The sequence below is a fragment of the Cricetulus griseus genome, chromosome 7, assembly GCF_003668045.3.
Source record: "Cricetulus griseus strain 17A/GY chromosome 7, alternate assembly CriGri-PICRH-1.0, whole genome shotgun sequence".
Taxonomy (NCBI): Eukaryota; Metazoa; Chordata; class Mammalia; order Rodentia; family Cricetidae; genus Cricetulus; species Cricetulus griseus.
The window spans coordinates 72,899,893-72,917,936 of NC_048600.1; the positions used below are offsets into that span (position 1 = coordinate 72,899,893).

Consider the following 18,044-nt stretch of genomic DNA (forward strand, 5'->3'; position numbering starts at 1 on the left):
CTCAAAAATAGCAAAACCTTGTCACTCTGTACGGCATAAATTAACCTGAAGGACGTCATGCTAAATGGAATAGCCGGGTAGAGAAAGAAACATAAATGATGTCGCAGGGTTAAGTGGGACAAGTCTGAAGTTACAGAATCACAGACTGAAGTGGTAAGTAGAATCCGCCAGTCGGTCTTGTTCCGTCAAAGATTGGTACGGTTTACTGTCACTCAAGATATTCTGTCCAATCATGGCTGAGATTCTGGATCTGTCCAATCAGACCCACGCTCGAGAAGAAGCGTACTTTCTCGATCTGTCTCCGGCTCCGCCACGTTGCTTCCGGTTTCCGCCGAGGCGAGGTTGGTCTCTGTTTGTTTGGCCCTACGTTCTAGTAGGTAAAAGCCACAGAGAAGCTGACATTTGGCACCAAGGTGAGTGCAGCTTATGGGGAACCGGCGGGAGCTGGCCGGGGTCGGTCCTCAGCTCTTCGACTGTTCCGGGTGCAGATGGCGCCGGGCTGGGAACCTGTGCGGCTTGAGCCCACCGCCTATCTCTCCCCCCATTCCGGAAGCTGTGCTCAGCCCTGTTCCTGAGTCCGTCTCCTGCGGCTCCTGAGCGAAGTCCTCCCTCCACCAGGTTGTCCAGTGTGTGTCCCCACGGTGCAATTCAAAAGGACTTTGCAGACTGTCCGTGTAATGTTTCATTGTGCAGGCTTCACCAGAGAGGAAGGAGGAGTCGGTCCCTTGACCAATTAGTGAAGGAAAAGCTGGTGGGGAAGATGTTGAGAGGGGAAGCGATGGCTGGAATCCTAGGTGAGCCGGCCTGTGACTTTGGAGTGTTATCAGCTAGGCCTTCTTGCTTCATTGCCAAGAGCATCTCTACTTCACAGTGACAGTAGAGACCTGTTGTGTCTGAAGGGAAAACCTGTGGCACGGCGGTAGTTCACGGAGGAGAACAGCTACCTTATTGTGGTTCCAGTTCCTTTGAACGTACACTCAGAACTGTTTCTTCTGGAGCCTGTGGTAGTTTTACCTCTAATCTTCTGAAAACCCTTAATACTCGCTCTCTTTTTTTTAAACGGCATAGAAGCGGTATGTAGGGACACAAAGTTGTCATCTCAGCCAGTTACCCTGGGAAAACTCATTTTAAAAACTGTACAGGTCACATTTATTGTAGCTACACTGGCCAGAGCAAGTGAGTTTGTGGGAGGGAGCTATCCCAAGGCCTGAGTGCAGAGAGACCAGCCATTGTGAAATATCACTGTCAAAGCCCTGCAGTGAATACACTCAGTGTTCAGTTTTGCTGGTGTAGTTTTGAGAGGAAGCAATGTAGATTGGATGAGACATGGTTTGTATGAAATTTAAATATGTCAAGCAAGACGTGCTAATAGGACACTTCTTTGTCTTTGTTTAGAACTCCACTAAACTGACAGAAAACTAGGTAATAAATATTGTCTAGAGTAGCATTCCATAATTTCTCTGACTCAATAATGTTCATTAAACACCCAACCTTAAAACATTGAACCATTCCAGAATAACATAGTTATTAAACAAGCAGCAGATATTGCCATTAAAACTGTGTATAATTGAATGATGAATCTTTACCATTTAATAAAATCCCTGGTGTTCCTTCAACAAGATCTGTTGTGGCAGTTATCAAGTATAACATGCTCTTTCTACACAGGGAGACATTTCTGTTGTCTTGTAGCTTTTCCCCTGTCTTTGTGAGTTGAGATCTGAAAGCAAGGCAAATCTAGTGAGTTAATTTCTGTTGAACTTCTCTTCTAGCTGTGATTGCACAGTCCTCTCATGTCTCAAAGAGTTAGGACAATGGACACATCTGAGGTAAGTTTATAGTTAGCCTCACCTTGTTTTATGTTGTATTTCAGGACTTTTGAAAATTGTGATGGAAGAATAAACTTATATAAGATAGATATATGCAAATGATACCATTGGATGTGTTGATGGAGATACATTATAAGGTTCCTCACTCCCCTTGGTTGTTTTGTTTTGTTTTGTTTTGTTTGACACAGGATTTGTCTGTGTAATAGTCCTGCCTGTCCTAGAACTTGCTTTGTAGATCAGGCTGGCCTTGAATTCACTGAGATCCACCTGTCTCTGCCTCCCGAATGCCAAGATTAAAGGTGTGCGCCACCACTGTCTGGCAATATAAAGTCTTTTGTAGAGTGATTAATAAGCCACATGCAAATTGGTCTCTGGTTTTCCTTATATGGTCTATTTGTTATAGGGGTTGAATTGACTCAGAAAGTGCAAACTCTCATGTCCTTTTAAGTCCAAACAGACTTCATGAACATATGCCTGATGTGGACAGAGCTTCATCTCCCAGGCTGGAGATGAACACAGCATTCAACAGTGTTAGCTCATAAGTCCTCAAACTCAGATCGATTCACAGGGGTTTTCTTTGCTGGCTAAAGCTGTATAGTTCCAGACAGCTTTTGGAAGACTGCACTTAATATCAGATGAGACCTGGAGTGTATAAAGACAATGTACTCCGGATCCTTCATTTCTCTCCCTACATTTTCTCTGCTTGTGTGTATATGTAGATCATAACAATGTCCAAACATACGTTTCTAGTAATAATTTGTCTTTACTGTTTGCATTTTTACTCCTACTCACTGTACTCTTGGTTCAGATTCTCAGCTTTCATCACAATCAAATAGAAACACTGTTCTCTGCCAGCTGCCTTACTTACATCTCCTGCCATGCTGCAGAGTTCTGCCCATTGTCTTCACCAGGAGGGTCTTCATCTCAGTCGTGATGCTGATGATGCTTTCTTAGCTGATTTTCTGAGTTCTTTTTCTCCTTATCATAGCTTGTTCTTTTCTTCTGCTCAGTTCCCTGCTCATTCCACCTTAGAGCACTTCTGTGATCCAGCCCTTTGGTTTGAGTTTAGTGACTGTTTCTTGGTAGCATGGACCGCTTGTTTAGCTTCCAGATCATAAATTTAATGCCTATGTTGATAAGCAAAGGCACACCAAGCTCTCTTTGTCAAAATGAAAGTCATATCCTCCTTTTTTCCCCCCTATGCATTTGGTATTGATACCAGTCTATCTTGTGGCCTTGATGAGTATGCTAAAAAAAGGGGTTTTTTTTCTTTTTCTTTTTCTTTTTTTCTGGATCCTTCTTTCTATTCCCTCCACTTCCTTTCCCCTCCTTTGCTAATGTTATGAGTTGCAATTCCTGCTAACTTTGTTGTTCGTTCTTGTTCCAGTGGCAGCATGTGATGCTGTAGATGGTGAGGAAGTGTAGTTACCTAAAGACAAATGTATTCTTTCTTGTTCACATTGGAACTGTCCATCTCTGGTAGGCTGGAAGGGTCTGTTCTCAGTGGTGATGCCTGAGTGCTGATGAACTGTACTGCTAGCAAGCAGGTGTGCTAAAGGCCTTGGGAGTAAGTGAAGAAACAGAAGTGAGTGGAGGATAACCATTTGTGTACAAGTCATGAGCACACATCTGAATAATGTACATATCTTGCTTATATATTTCATGTCAATACTTCCATCTAGTTTATAAATCATACAAAATATATTCCTTGATCAAAAATGTTCTGACATAATTTTAAATGCAGGAAACAGGACCAGCTAGATTGAAGTCCCTACGGGGTTGAGGCAGGACTCTCTACAAAGACTATAATAAGTACATTGGGTCAGGTTCAACAGCTTGCCTGATGTTTCCCACAGACGAAGCCAGAGTGTAAGAATCTGCAGGTAAAGATGAAAAGAGTACCCTGCTCTCTTACCTTACCTGACCTACACAGTAGCTCAGGTTCGTGGTCAGAAGGAACACTGGATTCAAAAATTGAAGCCAAAGGGGATTTGGAGAACAGGAGTGTTGACATATTATCTGGATGTGAAAAGAGATAAGGACATTTGTGTCTCCTGTCAAACCGCATCAGAAGTGACCTCAGGAGAAGACTTTACAAGTAAAGTACTTAGCACTAGAAACTTTTAAGATAGGGTCTCCTTATGTGACCTTGGTTAGCCTGGAGCTTGCTCTGTAAACCATGCTGGTCTTGAACTCAGAGACCATCTGCCTGTGCTTCCCAAGTACTGACCTTAAAGGTTTGCAGTACAACGCCTAGCCACGAGGACCATTGTTTTGTTTCTGTTCCCATAGCCACATGCCCTACTGGCCTAGCTGTCTTATATTGACTAGGAGCAGTACTTCTACCAAAAGCCACAACCATGAGTCTATTCAGCTAGAGGGACTGATTTTATCCTGAGCACTTTACTTATGACTCTAAGGCAATAGGTGGGAAAGGAGCTAGTGATGGTTTTCCTGCGAAATCTAGATTACCAAGGGAAAATTGGACCAGTCTACAATGGAGATAAGGGAGGATGTTAATACTTTTGTTTTGCTCTGACCAAATAAATACCTGAAAGAAATCACTTAGGGGAGGAAAGATTTATTTTGGCTCATTGTTTCAGAGGTATCAGTCCATCATGGCAGTGATGGCAGGTTGGAGTGGCTCCATCAGTGGAGATGAGAGTGTGAAGAGGAGCAGCTGTTCACACCATGGCAGACCTGGAACCTGAGAGAGAAGTGGGAACCAGGGGCAGGTATAACCTTCAAAGACACTCCATTTCTAGCCTACATCCAACAGCCAGACCCTATCACCTAAACCCTCTATAGCCTTCAAAGTAGCACTCTATAGCCTTCAAAGTAATACACTTTGGATCACATAACTTAAAACAGTGAGCCTGTAGGGAACATTCCATATTCAAAGCATGAAAGGAAGAGTATGCCTAGCATATGGGAAATCACTAAGGGCATCTCTTAGTGTAACTGTGCCCTCTTTTAGCCAAAACAATCCTGTCAGGCAGGACTTCAAATAGTGCAGACACTTAAGTTATGACTGTGTGGGTCAGCTCTCCTAGTAAAGAAACAAGGCCTGCTGAGACATTTGCTGAAGGCTGGGGAAATAGAGTGAGTACTAGAATAAGGTAGATAGCTAACACATACATACATACATACATACATACATACATACATACATACATACATACCCACCCAGTTAAAGAAATGAAGACTAGTTATGTCTGTTTTATAACAAGTATGTTTATGTCTGAGCATGTAGCTATGGTAGATCACTTTTCAGGAATGTTTTTGTGTATGTCCACATATATCAAGCAAATATTTTGGATGTTAATTTTTTTTCTGTAATTTTTCTTAGGTGTAGCATTCGGAAGTAAACATTTTTAGAAGTCACTACATCTTTTTGTGACTGCTGTGTCCTTGTCTTGGCATCTAACTTTAATGTATATGAATTCAAATTTCTCAGCTTTTATTATAGTTGTGTGTTTGTTGATTCCACTTCCTTTTAGAAAGGTATTTCCTCGCTAAAAATTAAAAATAGAACAGTTCTGACCCAGAGTCAGTGTAGGCTGTAAACTTGGTTCAGTGTGCATATGTAGGTGTTCATCAGTGTTTGTTTGCGGCATTCCCTGGTCCACCCTCAAGACTGGGTCTTCTCTAGCTGATGCTGTCTCTATTTCCTCAGTTGTCAGAGCTATAGGTTATGTTTTGATAAGCAACAGCTGGAGCTTTGTGAAGTTACATAAGTCAGGTGTATATCAATGGCCACGATAGCTTCTTGATCAGTGAGGAAATGAGCAGCAAACCAAGTGCCAGCTTCAAAAGGTCATCAGAGGTGGCAGGTCACTTCTTCAGGAAATTCCGTAGGCATCTAATCCTGTTTGAGTTGAAGTGAGGTGGGAATGGAGGTATGTATTCTGTTCACACAAACAACACTGAAAATGAGTGAGTAGGCAGTGGTCACCATGTCTTGGAATCCTCTTATACACATAAGCCAGCACATCCAAGGTACCAGCTTTTTAGTGCATTGTGCTTATTATCTTGTGTCTCAGAATGATTCCAGGATTTCATTTAACACCCGTTATAACTGCTCTTGTTTCAGATATCTTACAATTTATAGATGAATTTCAGCCTACCGTGTACAAAGTATAACAGATTGGAGTATGTGTGGGAACCTGGTAATGAGCTGAAGGGTAAACCTTGAGAGGCATCACCTTCACTACAGTCTTGAGTCTTGGGCAAGTGTGGTAGATGGCTTTAACTCTGAACATTAGACACCTTCCTAGATGAGGCTCTGATTCTATGCCAGACTTACTCTGTTTCCCAGGAAGTTTGGTCTTTGCTGATGATGAATGAAAGTCTTTCTGATGTATTGTGCTCAGAGAACAAGAGCCCTTTCCTTCTCTTTCTCATTCACAAGTCTGAAAGCTGTTTTTTGTCTAAGTCAGTTACTAGGCACCATCTTACCTTAAAAGGTAATCAGAGATGACAGATCACTTCTGCAGATATTTCCATACAGTGTCAGCTAGTCCTGACTGAGTTGAAGTGAAGTGGGAATAGACATTTATGTTCTGTTCTTGATCTATACATACCACCTTAATTTGACTGTGTTCCAAAAGACATTAGGAAACAAGTTATCATGGGAAAACAGATGTTTACAGGTTAGCAAAACCACAGGATTAAAAAACAAAAAACAATCTATTGTTTCCTTCTCACAAATTGTCCCCCTTCTTTCATGTCATATAGGTAACACATCAGTTCCTATATATTGGTTTATATAGAAAGCTTGGAAACAAGCTGGTCTTTTTATCAAAGACAAAGGAAATTAATGAAAATGCTATTCTTTATTTGCTGTTGCTGCTTTGTGTTCCTTCTCTGATGAGTTCCCAATTCCTTGCTACCTCTTTTGTCTGCCTATCCTCCAACTCTTGGTCCCCATGCCACAACCTTCCACAGGAGTGGGATCTGTGGGGCTTACCACATTGCATGTCTTCGGTTCTGTGTTACTAGTGCTGTTTCCCAATGTGGAATTGTGAAGTGATTCTTCCCCTCTAGCTGTGCCCTAAGACCCTCCCCTTTCTCCTCTCATGGGATGACTTTCAAAATGTCAAGCCTTGCTTATATATTGCCTTATGGGATGCTAGTGATGTTTATTTCTGTTGGATCTAGCAGTTCTTCTAAGTTTTGGAAGGGCATGTGTGGGTGCCTATGACTGTACTTTATAAATAACTTTATAAATAAAGACAACATGGACTACTTAGATTTGTAATTGTTGGAGTCAGGTATTTAAGTGGGGGAGCCAAAGGATTATCAATTGCTTATATTTGTTTTCTGCCTTTAGTTTCTCATCATTACTAAATTACTATGTTTGTAAAACATTTTATAGACGATTTTTCTTCCATGATAAGAAAACTTGTATGTCTATCTTGTGTAAACGATGCTTGCGGAGAGGCGTGACCTCCTGTATTCCTGTCTCTGACCCAAGGCTGAAGGCAGCTTGGGCTGAGGAAAGTTGTTTCATTACAGGGGTTGGTGACATTTGAGGATGTCTGTGTGGACTTCACCTGGGATGAGTGGCAGGACCTGGATGATGCTCAGAGGAAGCTCTACAGGGATGTAATGCTGGAGACCTACAGCAGCCTGCTGTCCTTGAGTGAGTGAAAGTCCTCAGTAATCCTATTAGAAGCTATTCCTTTTGGGTAAATACAGGAACTACTTCCAAGGATTTTTTTTGTGCTAGTGACCAAACTGAGTCTTGTGCAATATAGGTAAGTTCCCAACACTGAGCTTTATCTCCGGACTGTATTTTTTTTTTTTTTTAAGATTTGTTTTATTATTTTTTATGAGTATTTTACCTCCATGTATGTGTGTGCACCATGTGCATGCAGTGCCCAGAGAGGTCAGAAAGGGTATTGGAGCCCCTGGAACTGGAATTACAGACAGTTGTTAATGGCCATGTGTTTTCTGGGAATCAAACCTAGGTCCTCTGCAAGAGTAGCAAGTATCCTTAATTGCTGAGCCATTTCTCCAGGCTACTATTTGGGTTTTTTTTTTATATTTGTTTGTTTGTTTGAGATAGGGTATCAACATAGCCCTGGCTATTCTGAAACTCACTATGTAGACCAGGCTGTCCTGGAACTTAAGGAGATCTGATTGCCTCTGCTTTCCAAGTGCTGGAATTAAAGGCATGCTCTACCACGTCCAGCACTATATGTATTTTTAACTGGCACATCAGAGTTGTACATATTCATGAAGATGTTCTGCCTCCCCAATGTAGCGACATTAGGCTAGATGAGCAGCTCCTCTCTAGTACTCTTCTATTCCTTATTGTAGTGGATATATATGCCTCATTGAGCTGTTAACACAGTGAGAAGCAGCAGAGAAAAGAGAGAGCATCAGCACTGTCATGTTGAACAGCAGAAGCTAAAGTTTTATATTTATTTCTTAAAAAACTATCCTATATACTGCACATGATAGTGCACAACTTTGATCTTATCACTTGGGAGGCAGACACAGACAGATATCTGTGAGTTCAAGGCCAGCCAAAACTACATAGAGACTCTGTCTCAAAATAATGAAAACCAAATGTACAATGTCTTCCTGTTAACTGCTCTTCTGGTTTTGTGCTTGTATCAGTTTTTACATTTGTGCTGTCACTGGTATTTTCTTTGTACTAATTTCTACTTTGGTGTTTTATCCCTTCCCTGCCCCTCTTTCATTCATACTTTTGTATACTATTGCTACAATACTGCTTTCATTCTATTGTTTTTCCCATATCTTACCACATTGTTTAATGGTGATCTAGTTTTTATTTGTTGCAATGCACATTTTTGTTTGGGTTTGTTTTTACAGTTCATCATTTAGGACAATGTTATCTATGTTCAGTGTTCTTTTGGTAATTTTTTTTTTTTTTAATGCCTGCCTTGGGTGAGGGAAGGGTTAGATGTATATTTTATTGTTTGCTTGTGGTCGATGCACATCTGTTTGGGGGCTTGCCTGACTCTCTGCATGCATGAGGAGGCCACGGGAGGCTTCCTCTACTTTTCCCCCTTTTATCTTGAGGCAGACTCTCAGTGAGCTAGAAGTTTGCCTTTCCAGCCGGGCTATTGGCCAGCAACCTTCTGGGATCTGCTTATCTCTGTCCTCCTCCTTCTGCCCCCACCACCACACCCAGCTTTCATCTGCATGCTGGGCCTCCAGCCCTGATCATCTTGGGTATACAAGCATTTATAAATTCTCTGACCCCATTTGAAGATGAGATCTTCCTGTGTAGCTTTGGCTAGTGTATTAGTTACTTTTCTGTTATTGTAATAAAACACCATGACCAAGGTAACTAGACAAGAAAACATTTAACTAGTTTCAGAAGGTTAGAGTCCATGATGGCAGAACAAAGGCATGGCAGCAGGAACAACTAAGAACTCACATCTTGATCTGCAAACAGGGTACAGAAAGAGAACACTGGGAATGGCACGTTGACTTTTGAAACTCAAAGTTTGCCCACAGAGACACACCTCCCCAATGTCCAAGCAGTTTTACCAAATTGAGAACAAGTATTCAAACGTAAGAGTCTATGGATGCCCTTCTCATTCGGATCATCACAGCTAGGCTGCAGCTCACTATCCTTTTACCATACTCTGCCCAGTGTGAAGATTATAGGTGTGAGCAACCATGTCAAGCCATCCCTTACTGTTGATTTCTAGTTTTGTTCTTTGTGGTCTAGGACTCCTAGGGTTTGTTTCAGTTTGCTTTTGTTTTTTGTTTGTTGGTACTTTGAAACTTTTTTTGTTTACTAATATTTGATCTGTCTTGGAGAGTGCTTTGGCTGTTGGGTAGAATAATTCTATGATGTTTAAAGCCTCTTTGGTCTCTAAATAAAGTTTCAGTGCACTGTTAATTTACTTCTTGTGTGTTTGCATTGTGTAATTGGGTCCTCCAGCACTGCTGTGTATGTGTGTGTAAAATGTTATAAAATGTCTGTATATGTGGCTATTAATACACATATATCATTATAATGAGCCTTGTCTTTTTTTATACTGTTTGGTTTTAAAGTTACTTTGTCTGACAAATATAGTTAACAGTTTCAAGGTCTGTATATGTTGGCCATCACTTCAGTCCCTTTACTCTCTGTCAATCTAGATGTATCTTCACTGGCACAGTGACTTTTGCTTAGGTAGTGCATCATTAAGTCAGCCTGTATCTTCTGATTCCCAGACTACACTCTTAGAAAATGTTATTCTGGGGTTTTGTTGTTGCTGTTTTTCTTCATATCTTCTGTTCTTTTCTGATAAGTCTTTGTTGTTTTGTGATTTCCTGTACAGATGGGAATTATTTTAAACTTACTTTCTGTGCATCTGCTGTGCATGAGTTGTGTTTTCATGATGGTACTCTGGAATATCTAGTGAGGACAGTCACCATTTCTTGTAAAGTCAACCTGAGGTAATGAAAGTTTTCACTTGTTTACATTTGGAAGCTTTCATTTCTATTGGAATGTCCTGCTTATGACGTTATTGCTTAGAAATACTTTTTGATATTTTTTAATGTATCATTTCATTTTTTCTTGGTCTGTAAAGTTTCTACATTTGGAGATGTTTACTATGCTATAGTGGGTGTTGTTTAGTGTGTGACATACTGTTTTGTCTTATCATTTAAAGTTGGTATTGCTTTTATTATATTTATGTCTGTGTTGTGGGGCATGTATATGCCATGGGGTGTATGTGGAGGTCAGAAGACAACTTGCAGAAATTGGATCTCTCCTTCCATCATGTGGTTCCTGGGGATTGAACTCAGGTTATCAGTCTTAGACGTAAATGTCTTTACCTACTGAACTATCTATCTCATCTACCTTTTTTCCACTTTCTTAATTTGTAAAATTTTGTTTTTTGAAGTTATAATCTCTCAGCCAGGTATGGTGGTGCACACATTTAAACCTCCCAACACTTGGGAGGCAGAGGCAGATAGATTTCTGAGTTCAAGGCCAGCCTGGTCTACAGGATGAGTTTCAGGACTGCCCTAAGCTACATGGAGAAAACTTGTCTTGAAAAGCCAAAAAAGAAAAGAAAGAAAGATGTGCCACAGCTGGCTCTCGTGTTGTCTTTGTTTTGTAGGATTTTTTAATGATATTTAATAATGTGTGTCTGTGTGCATTTATGTGAGTACAGTGTTCACATAGGATGCAAGAAGAAGGTAGATCCTCTGGAGCTGGAATTTACAGTTGTTTGTGAGCTGCCTAATGTTAGTGCTTAGAACTGAACTCTGGTCCTCTGCAGGATTAGCATTTGTTCCACTACTGAGCCATCTCTCCAGTCCTGTTTTGGACTTTTCATAGTTGACTGTAATACACCTTGGGAATTGATCTGTTTTGGTAGACTCTGGATGTTCTTAAAGCTCTCATAAAATGTTCTCATTGGTCCTGTCACTGCCCAATGCCCATAATAATATTTATATTGATTTTATGTGTATGTGAGTTTTACCTGCATGTATGCCTGTGCACAACATGAATACAGTGCCTTCAGAAGCCAGAAGAGGACATCTGGTCCCCTGGGACTGAAGATTAAAGCAGTTGTGAACCCTCCATTTGGGTTCTAGGAATTAAACCCAAGTCGTCTGCATGAGCAGCCAGTGTTCTTAACCTCCAAGCCGTCTCTCCAGCCCAGTGTATAGTCATTATTTAATCTATCTGACTTAGTAGTGAGCCAAAACTTGTACAATATTTCCTTTTAATAGACCAGTGTGATCCCAAACCTGAGTTGATCCTGAAGTTGGAACAAGAAGCTGGGCCATGGAAGGCAGAAGATGCCCTAAACCAGAGCCTCCCAGGTCAGTGAATATACCCTGGACAGGGATGCCAGATTGAGGAAGCTCATCAACCTGTGTTGAGCTCTTTTCTCCATTCTTCCAATATTCCAAACTTGAGAATGAGTGGTCTTACTCATCCAACAATCAGTATGTACAGTCTGCAAGGGAGGCTCTTCATGTAAGTACATACCACTCACATTAGTCAGGATTTCCTGGAGGAATAGAACTGATAAAATACACGTGCATGCGTACATACACACACACACACACACACACACACACACACATATTGGATTTACTAAAGTGGATTACAGGCTATGGCTCAAGTAATCCAACACAGGCTATCCCAACAGAAAGATCAAGAATCTGGTAGTTGTTCAGTCAGGTCAGTGAGACTGGATGTCTCAGCAGTGCCATTTTGTGCTGGGGTCTCTGAGGATTCCTAAAGAGCTTCTGTCTTCAATAGGCATTGGAATCCTGAAGAGGATCTAAAACCAGTGAAGGAATTCCTCAGCAAGATAAATACACTTGCCACTGAGAGCAGAGAGCAGAACAAGCAGGCAAAAAGCAAAAGCTTCCTTCTTCCATGACCTTTTATATGGGCTGCCACCAGACTATTGAGCTGAGATTTAGAGTGAGCCTTCCCACCTCAAATGATCCAATCCAGAAAATACCTCACAGGTGTGTCCAGCTGCTTGGGTTTTAGTTGATTCTAGATATAGTCAAGTTGACAACCAAGATTAGCCATCACACCACTTTATTTATTTTTGCCATGTATTATCTTGGGCTTAGCAAATTCCATTCAAGCCTTCTTCACATATCAATTCATTCCCCTTTCTAGTTTCTGTAGTATATTTTCATAGTTGAAAAAATTCTATTCAACCTGTGGTTGTTCTTAGACATATATGTTGGTGAGGTTATTTTATTTAGGTTCTTACTTGTCCTTTCCTCACTTTTATAGCCTGATTTGACCATTTATTCATGTATTTATCACTTGTTATTTGCTCCCTCTTGTACACTTGTTTGTTATTCTGGAACAAACAGTGGCAAGTCAAGAAATTTATCAACATGCTAAAGAGCTCTCTTGTGTTGAGAAACAGAAATTTTGGCATTTTAAAAAAATTATTACTCCTTCCCAAAATCTCCCTTGAATGAAAGAAGAAAAAAAAATAGTTAAGGTCTAAAAAACATGCAATTTTAAGAGTATCACTTTCTTTTGATTTAATTTTAGACTGCTGATTTCTAAACATAGTATATAATATTTAGTTGGACAGGAACTCTCAGGAGTGCTTATTATTTTGCTAAGAATCCAATTTTGATGTTATTAGTTTGAAACTAATACTAAAAACATAGTTCTTTAGGCAACTCACCAAGGGTTGATAGAATATGAGAGAAGATACTGGAAATGAAATCATGTATATGCCGATAGCAGCCTCTGTGACTCTAAGAGGCACCTAGTGCAGATTCTAGGATGGGGTACATCTAGAGCTTAGTGTGACATCAAGGAGACCTTGGACTTGAAGGTCAAATGACCCACAGATTGCTTGTTTCTGAGCTCATATTTTGTGAAGGGTTGTACTGAGTAATTAGTCTTCCACTTTTTTCTTTGTGGAATCACTCTGATTTGATATATGCAGTGAATCTGTACAGGAAACTCCATTTGTTTCTGAAATTTTAACATAATCAAAGTGCCAAAGCATAAATAAAGGCATGGAGAAGCATGATTTTATGGATCAGCATGTCTGTGTTCACATGGATAAGAAAGTGTCAGTCATTCATGTCAAACCTATGCAGTGATTTCTAGTATTGTGGGTACACCTTGGCTTAGAGAACCAAATGTTTGTTGATTTCCCTATATGTTGTACTCAATTCAGATTAAACTAGGAATATTAAAAATCTATTCTTCTGTGTATGGAGGAATATTATTAGTATTTGAAAAACACAAAGTGTCTGCATTATTCCATCAAGAATTCTTTCTTAAGTAACAGACAAGTGTACTACAGTTGTTTTATATGGGTACTAACCAGAAAGCCTTTTCTTTCTTTATTTCTCCTAGATATGCAGCATGTGAATGACCCAAATGAGATCAGCCAGGACAATCGACAGATACATGGATGCAATCTGGTAATTGCCAAGAGCAGCACATCAGCTGAGGAGAGGGCCAAAGCAGGAAAAACACTTACTAGTTCAAACTGTGTTTTAAGGCTGGCTGTAAAGAGTAACATGTCTTCTGGTATGAGACCTAGGGCACTTAATATGTGGGATAATGCACTTCTTCCTAGTGAGCCCAGTGAGATGCAGGCTGTAGAGGAACTTGATCTTCCTAATGTAACCAGGATGTCCCCCAGATTTCCTGAGCCTCTTAGTCTATATCACAGTACTAAATGTGAAGAACAGCATTTCCAGTATTGTGGGCATGGCAAAGCTTTTCACACGAAGACAATGTGGTTACAGAATGCATTTCCTATCAGAGATCCCTCCAGTAAGTTGAAGAACTACAAGAAAGGATTAGAAAAGTTAGCTTTTCCTACCCAAGGGGGGATCGAGGTACAGGAGCAAACTTTTGAATGTAAAGTGTGTGGAAAATTGTTCTATAAAAATTGTCATCTCACACAGCACTTAAAAACACACAAAGAAAAGAAATGTTATAAAGGTAATGATTGTGAGCCAATATTCAGTATACAATCAAACGTCCCAAAACATCAGCATTTGAATGTGGGAGAAGAATCTTATACGTGTAATGAAGATGAGAAATATACTTGTCAGAAACCAGAAAAGAGTGTTCAGCAGAGAATCATGGGGGATGGAAAGAATGTGTATAGGAAAACTATTTGTTCAAAATTAAATCACAGTGTTCAACAAAGTCCTCACAAGAATGAGAAATCCCATGAATGCAGTATATCTGGAAAAACAATTAGTAAGTCAGACCTTCAGCTTCAGACACCGCACAGATATGAGAACGCATATGAATGCAATACATGTGGGAAAACATTTAACCATACACCACATGTTTACTCACATTCGAGAGCTAACACAGCTGAGAAACCCTACGAGTGTAGAGACTGTCAGCAGTCAAAACTCATTGTGAATCAGCAAACTCACACGCAGGAAAAACGCTACGTGTGTAATGTATGTGGAAAAGGCTTTTACAAAAGAGCTCACTTGAATGCACATCAGAGAACTCACACAGGTGAGAAGCCATATGACTGTAAGGAATGTGGGAAAACCTTTAGGCTGAAGTCATTTCTTGTTGTACATCAAAGAATTCACACAGGTGAAAAGCCCTTTGTATGTAACACATGTGGGAAAAGTTTCAAGCAGAGGACAAGTCTCTACACACACATAAGAATTCACACAGGTGAGAAACCCTATGAATGTAAAGAATGTAGGAAGTCTTTTATCCTCAAGTCATATCTCACTGTACATCAGAGAACGCATTCGGGTGAGAAGCCCTATGAGTGTGATGTATGTGGAAAAGCCTTTAAACAGAATTCTCACCTTCATGCACATAAGAGAACTCACACGAGTGAGAAACCCTATGAGTGTATTGTGTGTGGCAAAAGTTATAAGCAGAGTCCCAGCCTCTATACACATAAGAAAATTCATACAAGTGAGAAGCCCTATGAATGTAGACAGTGCAGGAAATCATTTAGTTTGAAGTTCCATCTCACCAGACATCAGAGGACTCACTCAGGTGGAAAAGACTATCAGTAAGAGGTGTGTGGATGAGCCTCTCAGCAGAGCTCATGCCTGTGTACGTCACAACTCACTCAGGTGAGAAATCTTGTGAATGGGAAGAAGGGAGAACAACTATCTGCCACGAGTCGTCTCCTTGCTTATTAGGAGCTTTAGTGGTGAGCAACTCCATCAGTCTTAGGTATGTGGAAAGACCTGCTGCCAGATGTCAAGCTGCTACACACAACAGAGAATTCATGCAGGTGACAGAATTTTATAATTTAAAACTAAGAAAATATTCCAGCCAAAGATACATCAGAGAACTTACAAACATGAGAAACTTTAAGAGCCTATAAATGTACAAAATATCTCAACCATAAGATACAACTCACTGTTCATTAAAACACATACAAATGGTCAAAATGTTGAAAAAACCTTTCTCCAGATATTATATCTCAGCAGTCATTAGGTAATTTACACCCTATAAGGAAACCCTATGAATGTAGAAAATCCTTCAACCATAGCTCATTCTTTACTGCATACCAAAGAAGACACATGGGGACATTTCCATGAATGTTGTTTATGTGCAGAAAACACTCAAGACAAACCTCTGTGTCCACCTGAAAACTCAAAACTGAGAAACCCTATGACTATAAATACTGTAGGAAATATTTCAACCCATAAAGCCGTCTGTTGCTGTACATGCAAGAAGTCACATAGGTGAGTAACCCAAAATACATAGGTCAGTATAATGTAAGCCAAGAACCCTTTAAGAGATGCCAAGTCTCTTTGCATTAAAGAACTTGCAGTACTGAGGAATCCCAAGAGTTATCTACAGGGAAATGCCTTTTTCAATAGGCGGACCTCTCTAAACATCAGTGACTCTGTCGGAAGCACATGAGCCATGTATGTGGGAAACCCTTTTACTGGCTGTCAGATCTTCACTTCATACAGAAGTAATCCCTGTATGTATCTGGAAGAGCCACATAAGTCAGATCTCAGGAAACATTTGGATTAGCACAGAGGGGACACTGTAAAGTAGGTAATAATGTGGGTGGTGTTTCTAAGAAGTCACTCAGCAGGAATTCATCCTACAAAGTCCTTAGTTCCAGGAAGCAGACTATCACATGTGTGCTCCCCAAGATTTATTTTCTGTGCTGCACTTATCAGCCTGTGTTTTGCAGTCCATTTCTGTTCGTGAGACCTCTTACTAAGCTCTTTAGTGGGATGTAAATGCTTGTGTTCTATTTATTTCTATCCCACTATCCCCCAGAGTCTTACAACAAACTCCATCTGGGTGCCCATCCATAGCTGGCCTGAAGCACAGAAAACATCTAGCATGTTTGGGAGCCATGTGCAGAAAGGCACTGTGGCTTAGGAATGTGTTTTATCCAGAGAGCCATGATCCTCCTGCATGTTTTTACCATCTCTAGTGTGTGGAAGAGAGATCTGCACAATCTGTAATAGTGCAGACCCATGGCCATTTGTTCACCCTAAGAGGTGGGGGAGACAAATAGATTGTCGTTTTAGAACACTAACAGGAGAAAACTCCTTTGTTGTCTCTCTTCATTCTCATGCTGCTTATGAAGAAGAAGAAATCTTGATTAAAATTCCCATAAATACTGGGTGTGTTTCTGGTAGGTATCTTCCATTAAACAGATCTTTGCACATTTCTTTTATGTGAAACCTTTCAACAAAATTTCCAGTCAGGTTTCAAAAATCCTTGACCAAGGAAAATTATCACTATGGGATCTGTACATTAATTTTTCTTGGAGAAAAAATGTTAAATCTCATATTCCAGTTGTTTTTCGAAATCTGCATGCCAGGAGATGAATATTGGTACTGCTGCCTATTAATGTCTGGGGGCATTATAACTAGTTTGGGAGAAGCCAGTGGCACATACACTCATGTATGTATGGTTCGTGTATATGAGTATGTTATATCAACTATGTTCCCTGATGAGACTAAGCAGAAGGGACTCTCCATGGCTTTGTGTAATGTGTTGCAATGTACATTGATTAATGTAATAACATGCTGCAATGTACGTTGTATTTCCTGCATTCAACGCCATTCTGGCCTCTTTCTATCTTCCTAGCCTCAGACATTGTATTATATACTTTCTTAGTCTTGTGTCATCTAAATGTGTATGACAGTTGTTACTGGCTCAAGTAAATAAAGGTATTCTTTTCTTAACATGATGTCTTGGAGTGGGCCTGTGTATCTGATAGGGAAGGTATTTACAGTGAAAAGCACAAAAAAGAACATTTGTTCACAAATGCTGAAGTGTGAGTTGATTTTGGACTGTTATGAACTGTAGTGCTCAACCCCCCCACACCCTCGGCGGGGGGGGGGGTTAATTTCCCCTGTATTCCTCTTTCTCACACTTTTAAATGGGGCATCAGCATAGGTGAGTTTGTGCACCAAATTCTCTGAAAATAAGGTTCTTTCATTTCCATAGAACCTGTCTCAATGTGATGTGCTGAAATTAAAGTACTTGCTATATAACCTGAAATGTGATGAAAGATACATACTCTGAGTCAGGCATTGGTGGTGCACACCTTTAGTCCCAGCACTTGGAAGGCAGAGGCAGGTGGATCTCTGTGAGGTCCAGGACAGCCAAGACTACTCAGTGAAACCCTATCTTGGAAAACAAAAAATAAATGAAAGGGGGGGGGTTAACAAACCAACATAAGCATTCATGCTTGTGGGAAATCCTGGCACTTTGGAGGGATTGGCAGCATTATGAGTTTGAGGCCT

The 18,044-nt window shown here is 40.4% G+C and overlaps 1 protein-coding gene across 6 annotated transcripts; it reads left to right on the top strand.

Annotated features, from left to right (window-relative positions):
- Window positions 1-276: 276 nt before the first annotated feature.
- On the top strand, window positions 277-17,485 carry LOC100761566 (zinc finger protein OZF). 6 transcript variants are annotated; one of them, XM_035447552.1, is made up of 6 exons: window positions 277-413; window positions 1,770-1,826; window positions 4,430-4,561; window positions 7,344-7,470; window positions 11,541-11,633; window positions 13,669-17,485. In XM_035447552.1, exons 4-6 carry the CDS (start codon window positions 7,437-7,439, stop codon window positions 15,324-15,326), a joined length of 1,785 nt encoding a protein of 594 aa, XP_035303443.1. In that variant the 5' UTR covers window positions 277-413; window positions 1,770-1,826; window positions 4,430-4,561; window positions 7,344-7,436; the 3' UTR covers window positions 15,327-17,485. The 6 variants fall into 6 exon arrangements, with proteins under 6 accessions (XP_035303443.1, XP_035303441.1, XP_035303445.1 ...); XM_035447551.1 differs by lacking the exon at window positions 4,430-4,561 and adding an exon at window positions 694-794 and having other exon boundaries at window positions 348-413; XM_035447553.1 differs by lacking the exon at window positions 277-413 and adding an exon at window positions 694-794.
- The last annotated feature ends 559 nt before the right edge of the window (window positions 17,486-18,044 follow it).

Excerpts from the sequence above, each read along its gene's own strand:
- LOC100761566 (XM_035447550.1), top strand. The coding sequence starts at position 1,791 with ATGTCTCAAAGAGTTAGGACAATGGACACATCTGAG. Across the intron at positions 1,827-7,343 it reads GGACAATGGACACATCTGAG|GGGTTGGTGACATTTGAGGA; the intron begins GTAAGTTTATAG and ends GTTTCATTACAG. Across the intron at positions 7,471-11,540 it reads CAGCAGCCTGCTGTCCTTGA|ACCAGTGTGATCCCAAACCT; the intron begins GTGAGTGAAAGT and ends TCCTTTTAATAG.